Source organism: Eleutherodactylus coqui, chromosome 3 (assembly GCF_035609145.1).
Source record: "Eleutherodactylus coqui strain aEleCoq1 chromosome 3, aEleCoq1.hap1, whole genome shotgun sequence".
Lineage (NCBI taxonomy): Eukaryota > Metazoa > Chordata > Amphibia > Anura > Eleutherodactylidae > Eleutherodactylus > Eleutherodactylus coqui.
Genome location: NC_089839.1, coordinates 78,088,549 through 78,105,691, shown reverse-complemented (window position 1 = coordinate 78,105,691; position 17,143 = coordinate 78,088,549). Strand labels below are relative to the sequence as shown.

The following is a 17,143-nucleotide window of genomic DNA, read 5'->3' as shown; positions in this document are numbered from 1 at the left end:
CTGATTGTGGGAAGAGATCAGAGAACCTTGAGGAAACCCACACAAACCACACAGACAATGCAGATATTGCCTTCGTTCTGATCCAAAGCCAGTATACAAGAACTACAATCCTAACTACCAAGCCACCCTGCTGACCAAAAAAGTAGTGTAGATGGGACCTTTTTTTCCATTCCCAACAAGTCTAGCCGTGTAGAGTTAGCTACATGGCCTTAGTTTGCTAAGGATGTCATGAGACTCTAAGGGATCATTTATCTTTTCCACTGCCTTATGAATTTTCCATTGCCATCTGTATTTGTCTACTTTATGACAGTGGTTTTATTATCATGGAAAAAGTACAATGGTAATTCAGAACATGAATTCATAAACTATGGTAATTTTCCTGCTTCTATCTAGCCTGCTATGTTAAGTAGAAAAATTCTGTTGCTTTTTATTGATCAACACAGCATAAACTAACCCACGACGGATGATTGTCTTTGGACTGATTGCATGGGTACTAAATGGCTGGCACTAGTCTGATTACATTAACACACATGAAAGTCATGATTTCTCAGGTCTTGATGTAGTGATATATTCAATATTTCTTCATAGAAAGAACATATTGTAGAACTAATCAGTTTTAGATTGTTTTTTTAATGGCACAATTTTAAGTGTTTTTGTAATTTTTGTAAATTCATTAAAAGGGATTAAAAACACTGATCTTGTGAAAACTCACATTTGGGGCCACTTTATATCAAATAATTCACTAACCTAATATTATCATACTTTGATATTATCAATGGGAGTAGTTAAGATATTAGGCCCCCAGTGCTTCAGGTAAATAACATTCCCTTTGCTGATATATATAGGTTCCAATTAAGGCAGTCTATACATACAGCTATCCAAGGGACTATTGCGGTGCCACTGTTTTGATTGACACATGCATCACAGAATACTGGTTAATTTAACCCTTTCTAATCCATTGTCTGACGTCTGAAGACATGATGATTTAAGGCTGCACAGCTCCGACGTTGGAAGACAACCATTGGTGTTCTCTTACTGTATATTGCCAGCCTCTCTGTTGTCCAAGCCTATCCAATGTGTCACCTCATGCAGTACCGGCTTTAGCCAGCAGATAGCGCCGTTGTATAACTTCAGAAAAAGAGTAAGCCCCCTAGGAAAACCAGGATACAAATTGGATTGGAAAGGGTTAAAGGCTGTGTACATCATTGTAACCATTTTCTTTTCTCTAGTGCATTAAAATAGAAGAGAATGAGACAACTTTGCGATAATCTTGATTGAAAATGTCCCACCTTTGTGTGTATACAGCTCCTATGTACAGCAGGTTGATGCACTAATGTGATAAACAAACGTTACATGTAGTCTGATTCTGTGATTTTGCCAACCTACTCCTAAGCACTGTAAATCCATTTTTGTAAGTGCCTTGTGTGGTATAATTTACCCATAACTGGGCAGATTTACTAATATGATTGTGCCTACACTTTGTCCTAAAATGCATTAAAATCTGGAGCACATCTTGCACATAATGTTGTCTCAAATTTTAGACCTATTTATGATCAAATGCACCAAAAAATAATAATTTACTGCGCCCAGATGGGCCAATTTTTCATCCACCATAAGCCACTATGATAAGTTTGGCACATTTTAAAAAGTTTAAACTGTCTAACATAGTAATGTAGTATGTAACGCTGAAAAAAGACATGTCCATCCATTTCAGCCTATTACCCCCAATGTTGATCCAGAGGGAGGCAAAAATAAAACCAATGAGGTAGAAGCCAATTTTCCCCATTCCTTCTCGACTTCATTCTGGCAATCAGAATAATCCCTGGATCAACCACCCTGCTGAAGTTATTGATTATTCTAACATATAATATCGTATCACTCAAGAAAGGCGTCCAGGCCCCTCTTGTACTCTTTTATCTAATTTGCCATCAACACATCCTCAGGCAGAGAGTTCTATAGTCTGAATGCTCCAACAGTAAATAACCCCCTTCTGTGTTGGTATAGAAACCTTCTTTCTCCTGTGACGTTACAGTCATCGATCTGGGTATAAATAGATGATGGCAGGGATCTCTGTATTGTCCCCCCATATATCTATACATAGTTATTTGGTCACCCCTCAAATGTCTTTTTTCTAAACTAAATAATCCCAATTTGATAACTTCTCTGGGTATTGTAGTCCGTCCATTCCATTTATTACTTTAGTTGCACACCTTTGTACCCGCTCAAGCTCTGATATGTACTTCTTGAGTACCAGTGCCTAAAACGGTACACAATATTCCATGTGTGTTCTGACCAGTGACTTGTAAAGAGGAAGAGCAATGTTATCGCCATGTGCCCCTAGACCTCTTTTGATGCACCCCATGATCCTATTTGCTGCAGTGAAGCTTACAGTTAACTAAAATCCCCATGTCCTTTCCCATGTCAGTGTTTCCCAGTGGTTTCCCATGTAGTGTGTAATGGTAACATGTATTTCCGCTGCTCATGTGCAGAACCTTATATTTATCAGTGTTAAATGTCATTTGCCAATTTTTTGCCCAAGTGCACAACTTATCCAGATCTTCTTGCAATCACCTTGCGTCCTTTCTAGTGTTAATTTCTTTACATAGTTTTGTATCATTTGCAAATATTGATATTTTATTATGCAATCCTTTTACCAGGTCAAAAATAAATATATTAAAATAAATTGGGCCCAAAACCGACCCCCTGTGATACTCCACTAGTTACAGCTACCCAATCAGAGTATGTACCATGTATAACCATCCTCTACTGACCAGTTCCTTACCCACTTGCACACATTCTCGCCCAGAACAAGCATTCTCATTTTATATACCAACCTTTGGAAAAGTGCAGATACTCAAGATTCAGTGACACTTCCCAGTCCAGTTTAGAACTTACCTCCTCATAGGAGCCAATCAGGTTGGTTTGACAGGAGTGAAAATCGCAACCACCTAATTGGATTCCTGTGCATTTTCCAGTGCGTAAAAATGGCCAGCCAGAAAAGAAAAGCACATACGGCGTGCATTACAGCCGGACGTTTTTATGCCTGGTCAGAAAAGATAGGTCTGGACCTATCTTTGGCTAGAATACGGAGGCCGGTCCCATCGACTCCTATGGGAGCCTATGGGAGCTGCTGTAAAAGGGAGGTGGAGAGCTGCTGATATTCTCCTCCCCCCCTCTTCCCTCCCTATCTCCGCCCCTTACCGGCTGCCGGCAAAGGGAGCTCGTGGGAGATTAGCTCCCGCACCCTCCCTTTCCCGACAGCCGGCAAGTGGCAGGGAGGAGAAGGGAGTTTAGCAGAGCTAAACTCTCTCACCTCGCCCAACGCTATCCCAGGCTGCGGTGCATATGTGTCGTAGCCCCAGCCGTCTGCAAGGACAAAAAAAACAGGAGATGCAGCCATGACTTGGTCACAGCTGCCTCTCATTCATGTGGTTTTCGGCCACAGTGTGGCCGTGACGAGGGTGGCCAAAAATTGCAGCTCCTGTGTGAAGCAACCCGAACAGTGTGAAATAAAAAAAAGACAATGTGAATGACCCCCAGTGTTTTTATAGTACGTCACGGGGGACAGAAAGAAATTGAAATAAGTTATCCAAATCTCTGAAACAAAATGAGGAATCTATTCCTGTACTTTTAAAAAAAAATTAGTATTTTTATGCAAAAATAAACAACTGTAAATTGAAAAAATCCTTTTTTTAGCTTTTTATCCCTAATAAAATTTAAAAAATGGAATAAATTCCGTTAAGAAAGATATAGAAAAATAGCCCTATATGTCACTGTAAAAAAATACAGCAACAATAATTTTGGAAGCTGCAGAAAAAAAAGCCATAAAACCACCACATGGGTAAAACCCCTAAAAAGCACCCTGGTCCTTAAGGGGTCAAATAACAGTATCTGTTATAACCCTATCTTGGGTTTCATCTTTCCTCCTTTAACCCTTTGCAATCCAATTTTGGCTTCAGGGCTTCCTAGGGGGTTTTCTCTTTCTGTCATTATACAATAGCGCAATCTGCTGGCTAGAGGCAGTACTGCGATATAGGACATGCTGGAGAGGCCCCCCGACAACAGAGTGGCCAGTAATATACAGTGAGAATACCCTGACGAACGTCTTCCGATATCGGAGCTGTATAGCCTTCAATCTTTAGACGTCAGACAGTGGATTGGAAAGGGTTAATGTTATAATGATGGCGATGAAAAATATGCAGAAACAGATAAGTTTGATGAAATCATAGCCTTACTCCATCCGCTACGCTTTACTGTAAGAGCAGTGAGACTGTGGAACACTCTGCCTGAGGACGTGGTGATGGCAAAATCGATAGAGGAGTTTAATAGGGAACTAGATGCCTTTCTAGAGTGCTATGATATTACAGGATATAGACATTAAATAACAAGCGAGGTTGTTAATCCGGGTCTTGGAGTCAGGTAGGAACTTTCAAAACGTTGATCCGGGAATTATTCTGACTGCCATTATGGAGTCAGGAAGGAATTTTTTCTCCAAAATGGGGTAATTGGCTTCTGCCTCATTGGGTTTTTTTCTTTGCCTTCCTCTGGATCAAGGGGGAAGAAGGGGGTGGAAACAGGCTGAACTAGATGGACATTGTCTCCCTTCAGCCTAACATACTATGTTACTATGTTACACATAAAAGCTAAAAGTAACCAAGCTCTCAGTAAATATTCCAGCACCAATATTTAATTGTTGACCATAGTGAAGGGATTGAGTTTGTAGCCATAGACTAGAGGCACCATGGGAGGGTGACTACTGTTTTTTTTTAATGACATTACCTACCTTGGGGCCATTTTTGTAAGTGTTGAAAAACTCATTCCAAGAGTTACTGTCAGCACTGATTGGACGGTGTCAGACTGTGTAAGAAGGCATGGCTTTCATGAAGGGAATAGTAGCACTATTAATGTAAAACTTACAAATATACATGTCAAATAAGTGATATATGGAAAATCTTTACATGACAATCCATGCTGAAATAGTATACTATGCTTGATTTTACTAAAAGCAGCCTGAATTTATGACCCATTGTATTTGAAGAACTCCAGCATTTAGCTCTCGTTTTATGTACATCCCCTTCAGATATGCCATGCAATGAAATTCAGTAGCGTTTTTACTTATTTCCCTAGATACCCTAATTCCTTCTTGCTGTAGAAGAGTATTTCGAGCAGCTCTTTTTTTTTGTATCCACAGCAACAAGAAATCCCTGCTGGAATTAGCCAATGCTGCTAAAATGCAGGTGCACTTGCTGGATGTTTCAGCGGCATTGTGCTCATATCTACAACCTTTTGCCAAAGCAACACATAAATAAGAAACATGATTAACTGTAGCTGCAAAAGTAATTAGACATACTTGACTCCTTTCCCTAATACACCTATACTCTATTAGCTAATTATTTTAATTGGATAATTCAGGCTTTACGTTTTCTGTATTAGGACAAGATTTATATTGAACAACATTAATTTACTTTAAGATACGCCGAAACGCTGTTGGAGACTTTTAGAAGAGATGTAGAATAAATGAGTCCCAATTAAACAAGCAATCGCTAGTTAAGTAATATGCACATTTGATCAGTCTTATTTGTTTTACTAAATATTTTTTTTAACTTTTTTTTCTCTGATTAATATATGTAATAGTAATAAATAATAATATTTTATGTGGCCCAACTGAAAACATAATTGTATTAGCCTTTCTTCACATCTGTGCCATATTCAGCTCAGAATCTCTGGTGCAGATCTGGTATGAAAATCCTGGACAAAATAACACCATATGTTACACTATTTTATCTGGGAGAATGCTGGGCAACTTGCCAGATACTTTACAGACCCCATTATAGTCAATGGGGATCATTTGGCACCTTTCCTGCTCATCATATGCCACATCCGGCACCTCAGTTATTTTCGTTGTTTGGATCCTATGACGGAGCCAAGTACTGGAAACTGCAAATGCAGGAGTGAAAAAAAAAATATTCATTGTCACCTCAAGAGCATAATTTATTAGTTTTGATAAAGCTTTGAAGGGTTGTACTAGAATACAATTTTATCACCTTTCCTATGCAAATGTGATAAAACTATGATTGGTGGTGGTCTCACCGCTGAGACACCCATTAATCCTAAGAATGGGGGTCCCCTTCTTCTTTTCACTGGGGGTGGGCTACAACCACCCACAGTGATACCAGGTTAAATGGAGCGATGGCCGAGCATGCATGGCCGCTGCTCCATTCATTTCAAGGGGGTTGATGGAAATAGCTGAATGCAAGTGCTTGGCTATCTCCGGCAGTCCAATTAAAAAGGAATGGAGCCGCACCGCGCATGCATGACCACCACTTCATTTAGTCTCCTTCTCACTACAGTGGGTGCAATAAGCCTGCAGGGAGGAGGATACGGTGATACAGAACAGTCATGCTCATAATTGTTGGGGGATCTAAGTGGTGAGACCGCCACCGATCAGACTTTAATACCTACCCTGTGGATAGGTGATAAAAGTGTACTCTGTTACAACCTCTTTAAGAAACTGCAGAAACTCAGGAGATAATCACAACCTTTTGGTATTGTGTGATTGTAGGTGGCCATTGTGGGGGTATCTACCTATATTTGATTACAGGACTTATCACATTTTGAGTCTCTCTAAAACCCGTTCTTAAAAGTTGATACCAGATGAAAAAATAAAATTAGAACAAGACCCATAAGTGTAGAAAGCAAGTCTCCTAACAGGAGGTAACTCGCGTTGTGTGATCAATGTACCCAGTGAGGGCAGACCGTCTCAGATAAATCCAAGATTACTTTATAAAATTAATTCAGTCAAATGAGGACCCCCTCGTCTTCTCAGAACATCCTCCATGGGAGAACATCTGTAGGATCTCAGAACGGTAAAATACCTCAGTCATATATGAATAAAACCATAATGAGAAATAAGTCCCATGACTTTAAGGGGTTAAAGTGGTAAAGGCAGTGTTAAAATAACATAAAATATGTTATAATTGTGCTTACTTTGTAGGTGGGCCCAAAATAGAAAATACCCCTAAAATCCAAGGTCACCTTGAACACACTATTGACGTTGTATCTTAAAATCCAGATCCACAGTGATAGCTCAGCACCATTTTATTTAGCATGGAATATCAAAATTCTAAAAAATATAATACTGTATATACTCGAGTATAAGCCAAGTTTTGCAGCACAAAAAAATGTGCTGAAAAAGCCCCCCTCGGCTTATACTCGAGTGAGGTATAAAAAAAAAACAAAAAACCCCCACAATATTCACCTCTCAGCCAGCATCTGTGTGCCCGGTGCAATGCTCTCCTTGGTTTTGCAGCAAGCTGCTTCAGTCTTCTACCCGCTGTCATCTCCCTGGCTTAGTTTTGAAATCCCCCACTGTCAGCACTGTGTGAGGAAGCGCTGTGATTGGATCGAGCACCGAACAATCACAGCCGCCGCTCAATAAACCAATCACATCCATTCATGGCCGGCGCTTGATCCAATCATAGCACTCCCTCACACAACGCTGATGGCGGGGATTTCAAAACCAAGCCAGGGAAATGACAGTGGGGAAAGATTGAAGCAGCTTGCTGCGCCACTGGGGAGAGCATTGAGCCGGGACACAGACGTCGGCTGAGAGGTGAGTATTGCTTTTCTTTTTTTTTACCTAGTATATACTCGAGTATAGCTCGGCTAATACTCGAGTCAAAAAGTTTTCCCAGTTTTTTGTGGTAAAACTTATTGACTCGGCTTATACTCGGGTCGGCTAATACTCGAGTATATACGGTAATTAAAAATGTAAAAGGATTAAAAAATATATATTAATGTTTACATTTTTTACATTTATATTTTTACTTTTTATACTTATCTGTTTCTCTATTGCTGTCTTTCTGTATGTCTCTCTATCGCTCTTTCTCTGTCTCTCAATATCTATCTTTCTCTTTCTGTCTATTGCTCTCTCTCTTTCTGTCTCTCAATCGCTTTCTCTCTGTGTTTCTTTCGCTTTTTTTCTCACTGTCTTTCTGTCTATTGATCTCTCTAACTCTGTTTCGTTCTCTCTTTCTGTCTGTCTCTCTACTGCTCTCTCTGTCTTTCTCTATCATTCTCTTTCTGTTTCTCTATCACTCTCTCACTTTGTTTCTCTATTGCTCTCTTTCTGTCTGTCTCTCTCTTGCTCTCTATATGTCTCTTTATTGCTCTCTTTGTCACTCTATCACTGTCTCTCTATTGCTCTCTCTGTCATTATCTTTCTCTTTCTGTTTATCGCTCTCTCTGTCTCTCTTTTGCTTTCTGTCTGTGTTTATATTGCTCTTTCTCACTGTCTCTCTCTTTTGCTTTCTCTGTCTCTATTGCTCTCTCATTCTGTCTCTCTTTTGCTTTTTCTTTCTGTCTGTCTCTCTATCATTGTCTTTTTGTTGCTGTTTCTCTATCGCTTTTTATCTCACTGTCTCTCTCTATAGTTCTCTCTGTCTATATCGCTCTCTCACTCTGTCTCTCTATTACTCTGTCTCTATTGCTCTTTCTCACTGTCTCTATTTCTCTCTCTCTGACTCTGTCGCTCTCTCACTGTCTCTATTGCTCTCTCTCTGTCTATCACTATAGCTGTCTCTCTATTGCTCTCTCTCTGTCACTCTATCGCTGACTCTCTGTTTCTCTGTCGCTCTTTCTCTCACTGTCTCTCTATCGCTCTCTCTGCCTCTCTATTGCTTCTCTGTCTCTCTATTGCTCTTTCTCTCACTGTCACTATCGCTCTCTCTCTGTCTCTCTCTATCGCTTTCTTACTCTATTTCTCTATCACTGTCTCTCTGTATCTCTTGCTCTCTCTCTCTGTCTATCTCTCTATTGCTTTCTTACTCTATTTCTCTATCGCTGTCTCTCTCTGTCGCTCTTTCTCTGTCTCTCTATCGCTCTTGGTTGGGCAGTGTATCGTACTGCTTAGCAGTGTGCGCTTCACTCATTCCAGCACATGCCTGTAGCACAGCTGCACACGCCCATAGACTTAACATTGTAACTTTCACTGGCCTGACAGGACCCTGAATGTATTAAACTTACATTTGATGATTTTACGGCAGCGGTGAGCGTGTGTGTCATCTAATGACACCAACATCATACACCAAAGTTACAGCAAAGGGGTCAAAGTGTGGTGCAAGAAAAAGCATGTAGGCTTATTTATATCAGATGCAAATGTATTATTTTACCATTAGTGTGACCACATTTCGAGTGGTTGGAGCTCATATTTAATCGCCATTTAGAACGCTAAAGCGTGCGCCCCCGTAACTCCTGTCGAATGAGCACACAAACATATACTCCTGACATGCAACCCATGCCAACATTTCTGAAACCCGGGTATGCCGGGCTCCTTGTGGAGGGCATGTCAAATCTAATGATTGGTGGGAAAATTAAACCACATCTCCTTCATAGCCACTAATGAAGATGGGAGATAATGGGCATAATTAAAGAACTGTATATAAATATTGTCTTCATAGGTCTCATTTCTGTTTCCTGTACCCTATTCATCCTAAATAAAATGGTGTTAAGCTATCACTGTGGATCTGGATTTTAAGATACAAGGTCAATAGTGTGTTCAAGGTGCGCTTAGATTTTAGGGGGATTCTCTATTTTGAGTCCCCCACACCCCTTAAAGGGGTTGTCCCGAGGCAGCAAGTGGGGTTATACACTTCTGTATGGCCATAATAATGCACTTTGTAATATACATTGTGCATTAAATATGAGCCATACAGAAGTTATAAAAAGTTTTTTACTTACCTGCTCCGTTGCTAGCGTCCTCGTCTCCATGGTGCCGACTAATTTTTGGCCTCCGATGGCCAAATTAGCCGCGCTTGCGCAGTCCGGGTCTTCTGCTGTTCTCTATGGGGCTCCGTGTAGCTCCGTGTAGCTCCGCCCCGTCACGTGCCGATTCCAGCCAATCAGGAGGCTGGAATCGGCAGTGGACCGCACAGAAGAGCTGCGGTCCACGAAGATAGAGGATCCCGGCGGCCATCTTCAGCGGTAAGTATTGAAGTCACCGGACCGCCGGGATTCAGGTAAGCGCTGTGCGGGTGGTTTTTTTAACCCCTGCATCGGGGTTGTCTCGCGCCGAACGGGGGGGGGGTTTAAAAAAAAAAAAACCCGTTTCGGCGCGGGACATCTCCTTTAAGAAGTAAGTTCGATTTTAAGATATTTTATCCTTTTTTAAAAAAAAACTGCTTTTACTACTTTTAACCCCTGGAGCGCTGGGACTTATTTCTCATTTACAAAGGAGTTTAAATTAAAAAAATACACCTAGCAAATAAAACGTTAATAATCCCCCACAGTCCGTGACTTCTTTTTCTATGGATATTGTGATTTTACATGTTTTCTTTCACAGTATTTGACTATGGCTAAGTCTGTGGCTCGGCACAATCTCACATTTTTGTAGTTAATTTCACACTTGAGGGGACAATAATATAATGAAATGAATCTATAAATAAACCAATGTTTTATGATGGTAAGAAAATCTCATGGGGCAAATACTGAAACAAAATGCAGTTTTCCTGCTGCACAATGTATTCAGTGTTTACTCAAATGTGTCAATGTCCCTAGCCATAGGCATAAAATGACACTGCGGGACCCCGATGCAAAATCTGTACCAGGACCATCCAACTATCCTATACCTTTTATAGTACTTATAGGCTCTTGTGACCAAGTCTCTGGTGCGGCTGCAATCTCTGCACCCTCTATCCTTACAACCATGCTTCCAACGGAGTTGGACTGAAGATCACTAGAATACTCCATAACCTACAGATCAGGGAGCATCTTACAAATAAAACTCCCTGATCCTTAGAATAAATATGCCATAGACCATTTAGCTTTTTTTTACCCGAAGAAATAGGAAGTCTATGCTATTCATCAGTTGTGTTTTAGTCCTTTGATCTTTGGATTAGTTGGGTTCCCAGAGGTCGGACCCTTGCTGATCCTCACATAAGTATTATGGTGTAGCTAGGCCTTCCTGCACCCGGGGCAAATAAACAGTCATTTCCCCATCCCCCAAGCAATTAATGAATTACTGTACGGTAACTTTTTAAATATATTGTAGAGTGTGGATTTGGACTCCTGAGCAGCCATGATGGAGCAGGAATATGTGCTGAACAGCATGTTGGCACAGCTTGTAAATTGATTATTCTTCACCATACAGTTTTTGCAGGTAATCTGCAAAATTGATCAGCCATTCAACAATCAATTTGACATTGCACCAAACAGTATCTTAGCACAGGCCCTACTCAAAATCTCCTAGCTAAAGCCTCGTGGACCGCAGTGCAAAAATTCAGTTTGGGGCCTTCGTTTCATGGCTGCTGGCGCCATTCCATCTGTAACTTTTTGCTGTGTCGTTGGGTATCTCAGGTTGTTCGCTTGGAGTAAATTTAAATGAAAATCTACAGTAGAAACCCCTGAGGTTGCTGCAGATTTCTGACATGGATTTTAATTTGTTAGAACTGCAGATCCAAATGCAGGTTTTACACGGTTAATGGGAAAAATCGGCGTGCAATTTTCCAACGCAGAATCCACATTATGCCACTTTTTCTACCACACATGGATTTCAAGTTTGCATTCAGAAAAAATGCACTCGACATACACTACCCTGCAGATTCGCATTAACCCTTTCCAATCCAATTTGTATCCTGGTTTTCCTAGGGGGCTTACTCTTTTTCTGCTGTTATACAACAGCGCTATCTGCTGGCTAAAGCCAGTACTGCATGAGGTGACATGTTGGATAGGCTCCGACAGCAGAGAGGTTGGCAATATACAGTAAGAGAACCCTGACAGACGTCTTCCAACGTCAGAGCTGTACAGCCTTAAATCATAAGGTCTTTAAACGTCAGACAGTGGATTGGAAAGGGTTGAAACTGAGAGACTCCCAATGCAGATTTCACAGAGAAAGTGATGAGGAATTGGCGCAGTTTCCATTTAGTTCTAAAATGCTGTCCAAACTGCAGCCATGATTCTTATAGAGTAGTTTTATGGGGGGAAGTTTAGTACAACTTGTGTTTTATTAATTTAAACCTCTGCATTTTCTGAGCTAATTAGTCCAGTGGGTAGTCCTATCAGTGATAGACAACAGTCCGTATATGACTGTACATATAGAAATAGCTGTCAATCACTGATAGAACCGCCCATTGGACTGTTCAGCTCAGAGTGAGCAAACGTTTGAATGAATGAAATACAAGTTATACTGAATATTTCCCCATAAAACAATACATCAATATGCTCGGCTCATCTTGGTCTATACGGATGTCTGCTGAATGGACTCCTTTTAAGTGACCTATCAGTGCAGCACTAGCAGCCAGGGTTGTTGCTAGGGTCTTAAAAGATCATGGGCACAAGCTTCAAGACTTATGTTCCCCCTCGTTCTCCCACACATTAATAATTCTCCTTTGTGCTCCCCACAATGTTAAATCTCTTTCACTTGCTCATGAGGAGCTTCATTTTCTGTACTGTAGAACAAAATGCATAAAACAGCACAACAGCCTGGATTCTGACTCTTACTACTCATGTGACTGATCATATGCTAATGACAACATCAAAGTTCCTTCAGGTTCTCCAGCAGCCCTGCTATACAAGGGACTGATCACCTGATCATCACATCAAAGATCCTTTAGCTCTAATGGTAGCTTTGCCTCTGTTTTCCTGCAGTAAGCAGCTGATGCCTTCTTTGTCTGTAGGCTGGTCTGGCGTCCCCTTCCTTGTTGCACCAGGGGCACATGCCCCTCCAGCTGTGGCTCTAGGTATACAATACCAGTTAGTGTTTAGATATAAATATGTATCTGATTTTTGAGAAATCAATTATTTAAAATGTTACCCATAAAAATAATAGCTGGATGACCTTTGATCAGCTGCTTATTAATCATTCCAATGTAATAATATGACATGACTATCTCCATTTTGATTTACAGCCCACATTTAAAATTCAACAATATCATTTTGATTTCAACCCATGGCCTTCCTGGAAACAATAGTTGTATGGATCAGTCATTCCTTGCCAGCAGGTGAGTGTTATATAGATCATCAAATCATAGAATGGTAGAGTTGGAAGGGACATCCAGGGTCATCGGGTCCAACCCCCTGCTCAATGCAGGATTCACTAAATCATCCCAGACCGATGTCCGTTCAGCCTATGTTTGAAGACTTCCTTTGAAGGAGAATTCACCACCTCTCATGGCAACCTGTTCCACTCATTAATCATCCTCTCTGTGTCTCCTCCCTTTCAGTTTCATCCCATTGCTTCTAGTCTTTCCTTGTGCAAATGAGTATAGGGCTGATCCCTCTGCACTGTGGCAGCCCTTCAGATATTTGTAGACAGCTATTAGGTCTCCTCTCAGTCTTCTTTTTTGTAAGTTAAACATTCCCCGATCCTTTATCCATCCCCATAGGACATGGTTTGCAGTCCGCTCATCATCCTAGTAGCTCTTCTCTGAACTTGCTCCAGTATGTTGATGTTTAGACTTAAAGGGGTTGTCCAGTTCTGATCTATTGACAGACTATTTTCAGGATAGGTCATTAATTGTAGATCGAAGTTGCGAATATGCAGGAATCATACACCACCATTCCTACTGCTGTGGCCTGACATGGTATTGCAGGCCAAATCAATATTCATTTCAGTAGGAACTTTGCCTGTAATACCATGCCTGACCACTGCAGTGGGAACTGAGATTTTTCCTTTCTGTAGAAATCAATTCAGTGCATGTGCACACCAGCCCAAAGAATTGATGATCGGCAGGGGTCCCTGCTGATGGAAAACCTTGGAACTACTTTTCATGACCTGTATTGAGGACATGCCATCAATAGTTTGCAATTGGACAACTCCTTTAACAGGAATGTTTCACGTATTTAATGTTAGTTTCTTTTATTAAATGTAATAGAAATAATGTATAAGTTGTTCTTTTTAAATATATAATGTTTATTCAATAACAGAAAAATAAAAGAGAATATTGTTATAATACCAAGCACGTAGTTTAACTTTAGCTAAATCCTAGAAATGATGTTACTTGGCGTACAACACAGAATAACCGTAATACCTTTGAGAATGATATAAATAACTTTTGGCAAGAATCAGTCTTGTTGCACCAAAATACGGTTCACTTGATATAGCACACTGTTCTTCTTTGAAGGATTAACACATTACTATGATTAGCTCAGTCTTTAGGACAATACAACATACAAAATCCACTCAAAATGTATATTTGACTATGAAGCTTGCGTCCCTCTACTAATATCCCTATCCATATATGTGAGCACTAAAAGTTTATTAACAGTCCTAGTCCATTGAGTCTAGTATCCACCTGCACATCAGGCCTGTTGCTTAGCTAGCAAGGTCTTTAATAGTGTGTACACCTAGACTGGACTTGAGGCCAATCCTCACTTACACTATGTCACGTGGGAGTTCTCACTTTAACTAACCCAGGTTAGTATATGGTCTGGAGCGCTCCTCTACCACGATTTCCTGTTGCTGTCCAGATGTCCCTCTGGCTTGGGGACATAATGCTGACTCTCTCTCTTTTGGCTCCAAGAAAAGGTAGTTCCCAGTCACTGTCCGATCTCAGCAGTTCCAGGAGATTCTCCTTTTCCCCACAGGTTATTGCAACCCTGTTCAGCATCACTCTACAGATGCTCTTCACAGTCCCTGCATTCTCTCTTCCCTGTGATGCAGTCCCAAACCTTTTTATAGTCCTAACATCATCTCTCTGGAAAGTTTTCAGGGAGCGTGCTCAGTCTCCAAGCACCAAAATTTGGTGCAAATTTTAGCGCATGCGGTCATTTTGGCACAATTCCCAGTCGATTGTTATGGCAACAACATAATCCTTTAGGACAGCCTTACACATATACTGGTGGCATATGTAGTGACTACAGATGAGCGAGTATACTCGCTAAGGCACATTACTCGAGCGAGTAGTGCCTTAGCTGAGTATCTCCCCGCTCGTCTCTAAAGATTCGGGGGCCGGTGCCGGTGACAGGTGAGTTGCGGCGGGGAGTCGGGGGGGGGGGGGAGAGAGGGAGAGAGAGATCTCCCCTCCCTTCCTCCTCGCTCTCCCCCGCCGCTCCCCGCTCCCCGCCGGCCCCCGAATCTTTAGTAATGTGCCTTAGCGAGTATATATTGTGTCAAATATGGAGCAGTGAACTACAGAAATGAGAAAAAAAGTCCACATATTTTTCTGCCCCGCAAAGAAAATTTAATATCCAGCTTTTGAGTCTGTTGGGGTTTGCAGTAGATTTAGACTGTATTCACATATTGAAATTTGCTGTGAATTTGAGTTTGAATATGCATGGAATCCATGACGATAATGCATTAAATCCTTGACAGAGTTGTGTGAAATCCATGTTCCATAATTTTGAAAGTTTATACATGACACTTCTTGATGGAGAATCTGCATGCAGATCCACAGTAGCTTTCAATGTAAATCACCAGCAGAAAGCCAAGGCTCAGTCTCGGATTTCTGCAGCAGATTATGTGGCGGATCTTCTGACATGGATTTTACCCATATGAACATAGCCTTACTTTAAATATATTCTTCATTTGATATCTATCTTGGCAAGTTGCAATATTTGCATTCTAAGAACAGCTTTCTTATTGTCTCAGTATAAAACCAAAAGAACCAGAAGGTATTAGAACCAATACTGGCTGTCTCCACCGTTGAGGTATTGGCTTTTTCTATAAAGTACTGTTTTGTTTCCGGGATTGTCAGTTATTCAACAGAGTGCTGAATTATAAATAATCTCTTGCTATAGGCTTTTGGAAAGCTCACTGCAAGACAACAGACTTAAACCACTAGAGGCTCTCCACCAACTCACCAGATGTCTAATTAATGCCTGCTGTCAGCTGCTAAAATGTCACTTACGGCTTTTTTCTTTTCCTAGCCACTGTTATAATGATAAAGATTATGCACTGATGTCACTTCGATCCTGGGTTAATGTTGTGGTTGGTAAAATGACTGGCATAGACAGAGCTGCCAAGTTTGTGATTGTTTCCAACTATAGAAAAGTACCATATGACCATCTAATTCTTTGTACTGGGCAACAATACCAGGTAAGCGATTGCATTTGATTCCGTTGATGTATTCTGTTAATCTGCAAATGTATTTCATTTCTAAACATTTGTCTGTGTAATAAAACAGCCTTTCACATTATACATCATAGCCCGTAAGTGCCAAATTGTTTGCCTTCAGAAGTATTCTCTTTCATAATTTGAAACAGAAAAGAATGGATGTAGTGAGTGGATGCCAGTTCATTATCTGGTGCCAAGTATTGCGGTGTATTTAGAGTTGCTTGGGATGCTAATGGATCCTGATGTCTATTTGTGGGCATTTACATATGTTTTGTTTCCACTTTGCACCATGTTACAAATCCTTGAAGCATTGGCATCTTGGAGTTCACATTATACCACAAAAAAAATTAAAAATATTGCAAAATAATCCGGTAAAAAGAATTTGAAAAATAATACATTTAGTTAGCATCTTCTCTGAAATGCTTTTCCAGACTAATATTATTGATGGCCTATCCTCAGAATAAGTCTTTAATTGTTGAACGACGGGGATCCATCGCTTGGAACCCCAGTGAGCAGCTGATCACCTGGACCACTGTCAGTGCAGCAGGGCCGGACATCGTCATTGGAGTAGGGGCAGGACATCTAATAGGTGGCTTCGCTCCAATTTAAATCAATTTCTACATCAGATGGCCAAGTTCTCAAAAAAGCAATAGTCTTAATAGCAGACTCTAACTATCCAGACATTTGTTGGGAGTCTCACTCAGACAAATGTAATGGGTCCAACAACTTCTTATCCGCTCTTGCTGACAACTTTATCTTCCAAAAGGTAGAAGAGAAAACAAGGGGATCTGCAATCTTGGACCTAATTCTTACCAACAGGGATGGAATTGTTTAGGAAGTACAGGTGGTTGAGACTTTAAGAGGCAGGCATCATGCTATCCTTGAATATTGGTTATCAAAAGGAGGAAGACCTGAGAAGACTCAGACCTCAGGGTTGGATTTCAGAAAGGCAGATTTCAATGAACTCAGAAAGAGGGTACGAAGAATCCAATGGCTGGATGTTCTTAAGGACAGAAATGTCCAAGAAGGTTGGGAAATATTGCAAAATGAGATTCTCAAAGCACAATCGTTAACAATCCCTAAAAGAAGGAAGAA

The 17,143-nt window shown here is 40.8% G+C and overlaps 1 protein-coding gene across 3 annotated transcripts in view; it reads left to right on the top strand.

The window, feature by feature from the left end:
* Positions 1 to 17,143, top strand: part of CFAP61 (cilia and flagella associated protein 61) — a 332,916-nt gene that overhangs the window by 200,093 nt on the left and 115,680 nt on the right. For all 3 annotated transcript variants that reach the window (XM_066595763.1, XM_066595760.1, XM_066595761.1), the window contains exons 19-20: positions 12,903 to 12,995; positions 15,862 to 16,030. In XM_066595763.1, the coding sequence (XP_066451860.1) occupies positions 12,903 to 12,995; positions 15,862 to 16,030 (262 nt within the window). The remainder of the gene's footprint in view (positions 1 to 12,902; positions 12,996 to 15,861; positions 16,031 to 17,143) is intronic.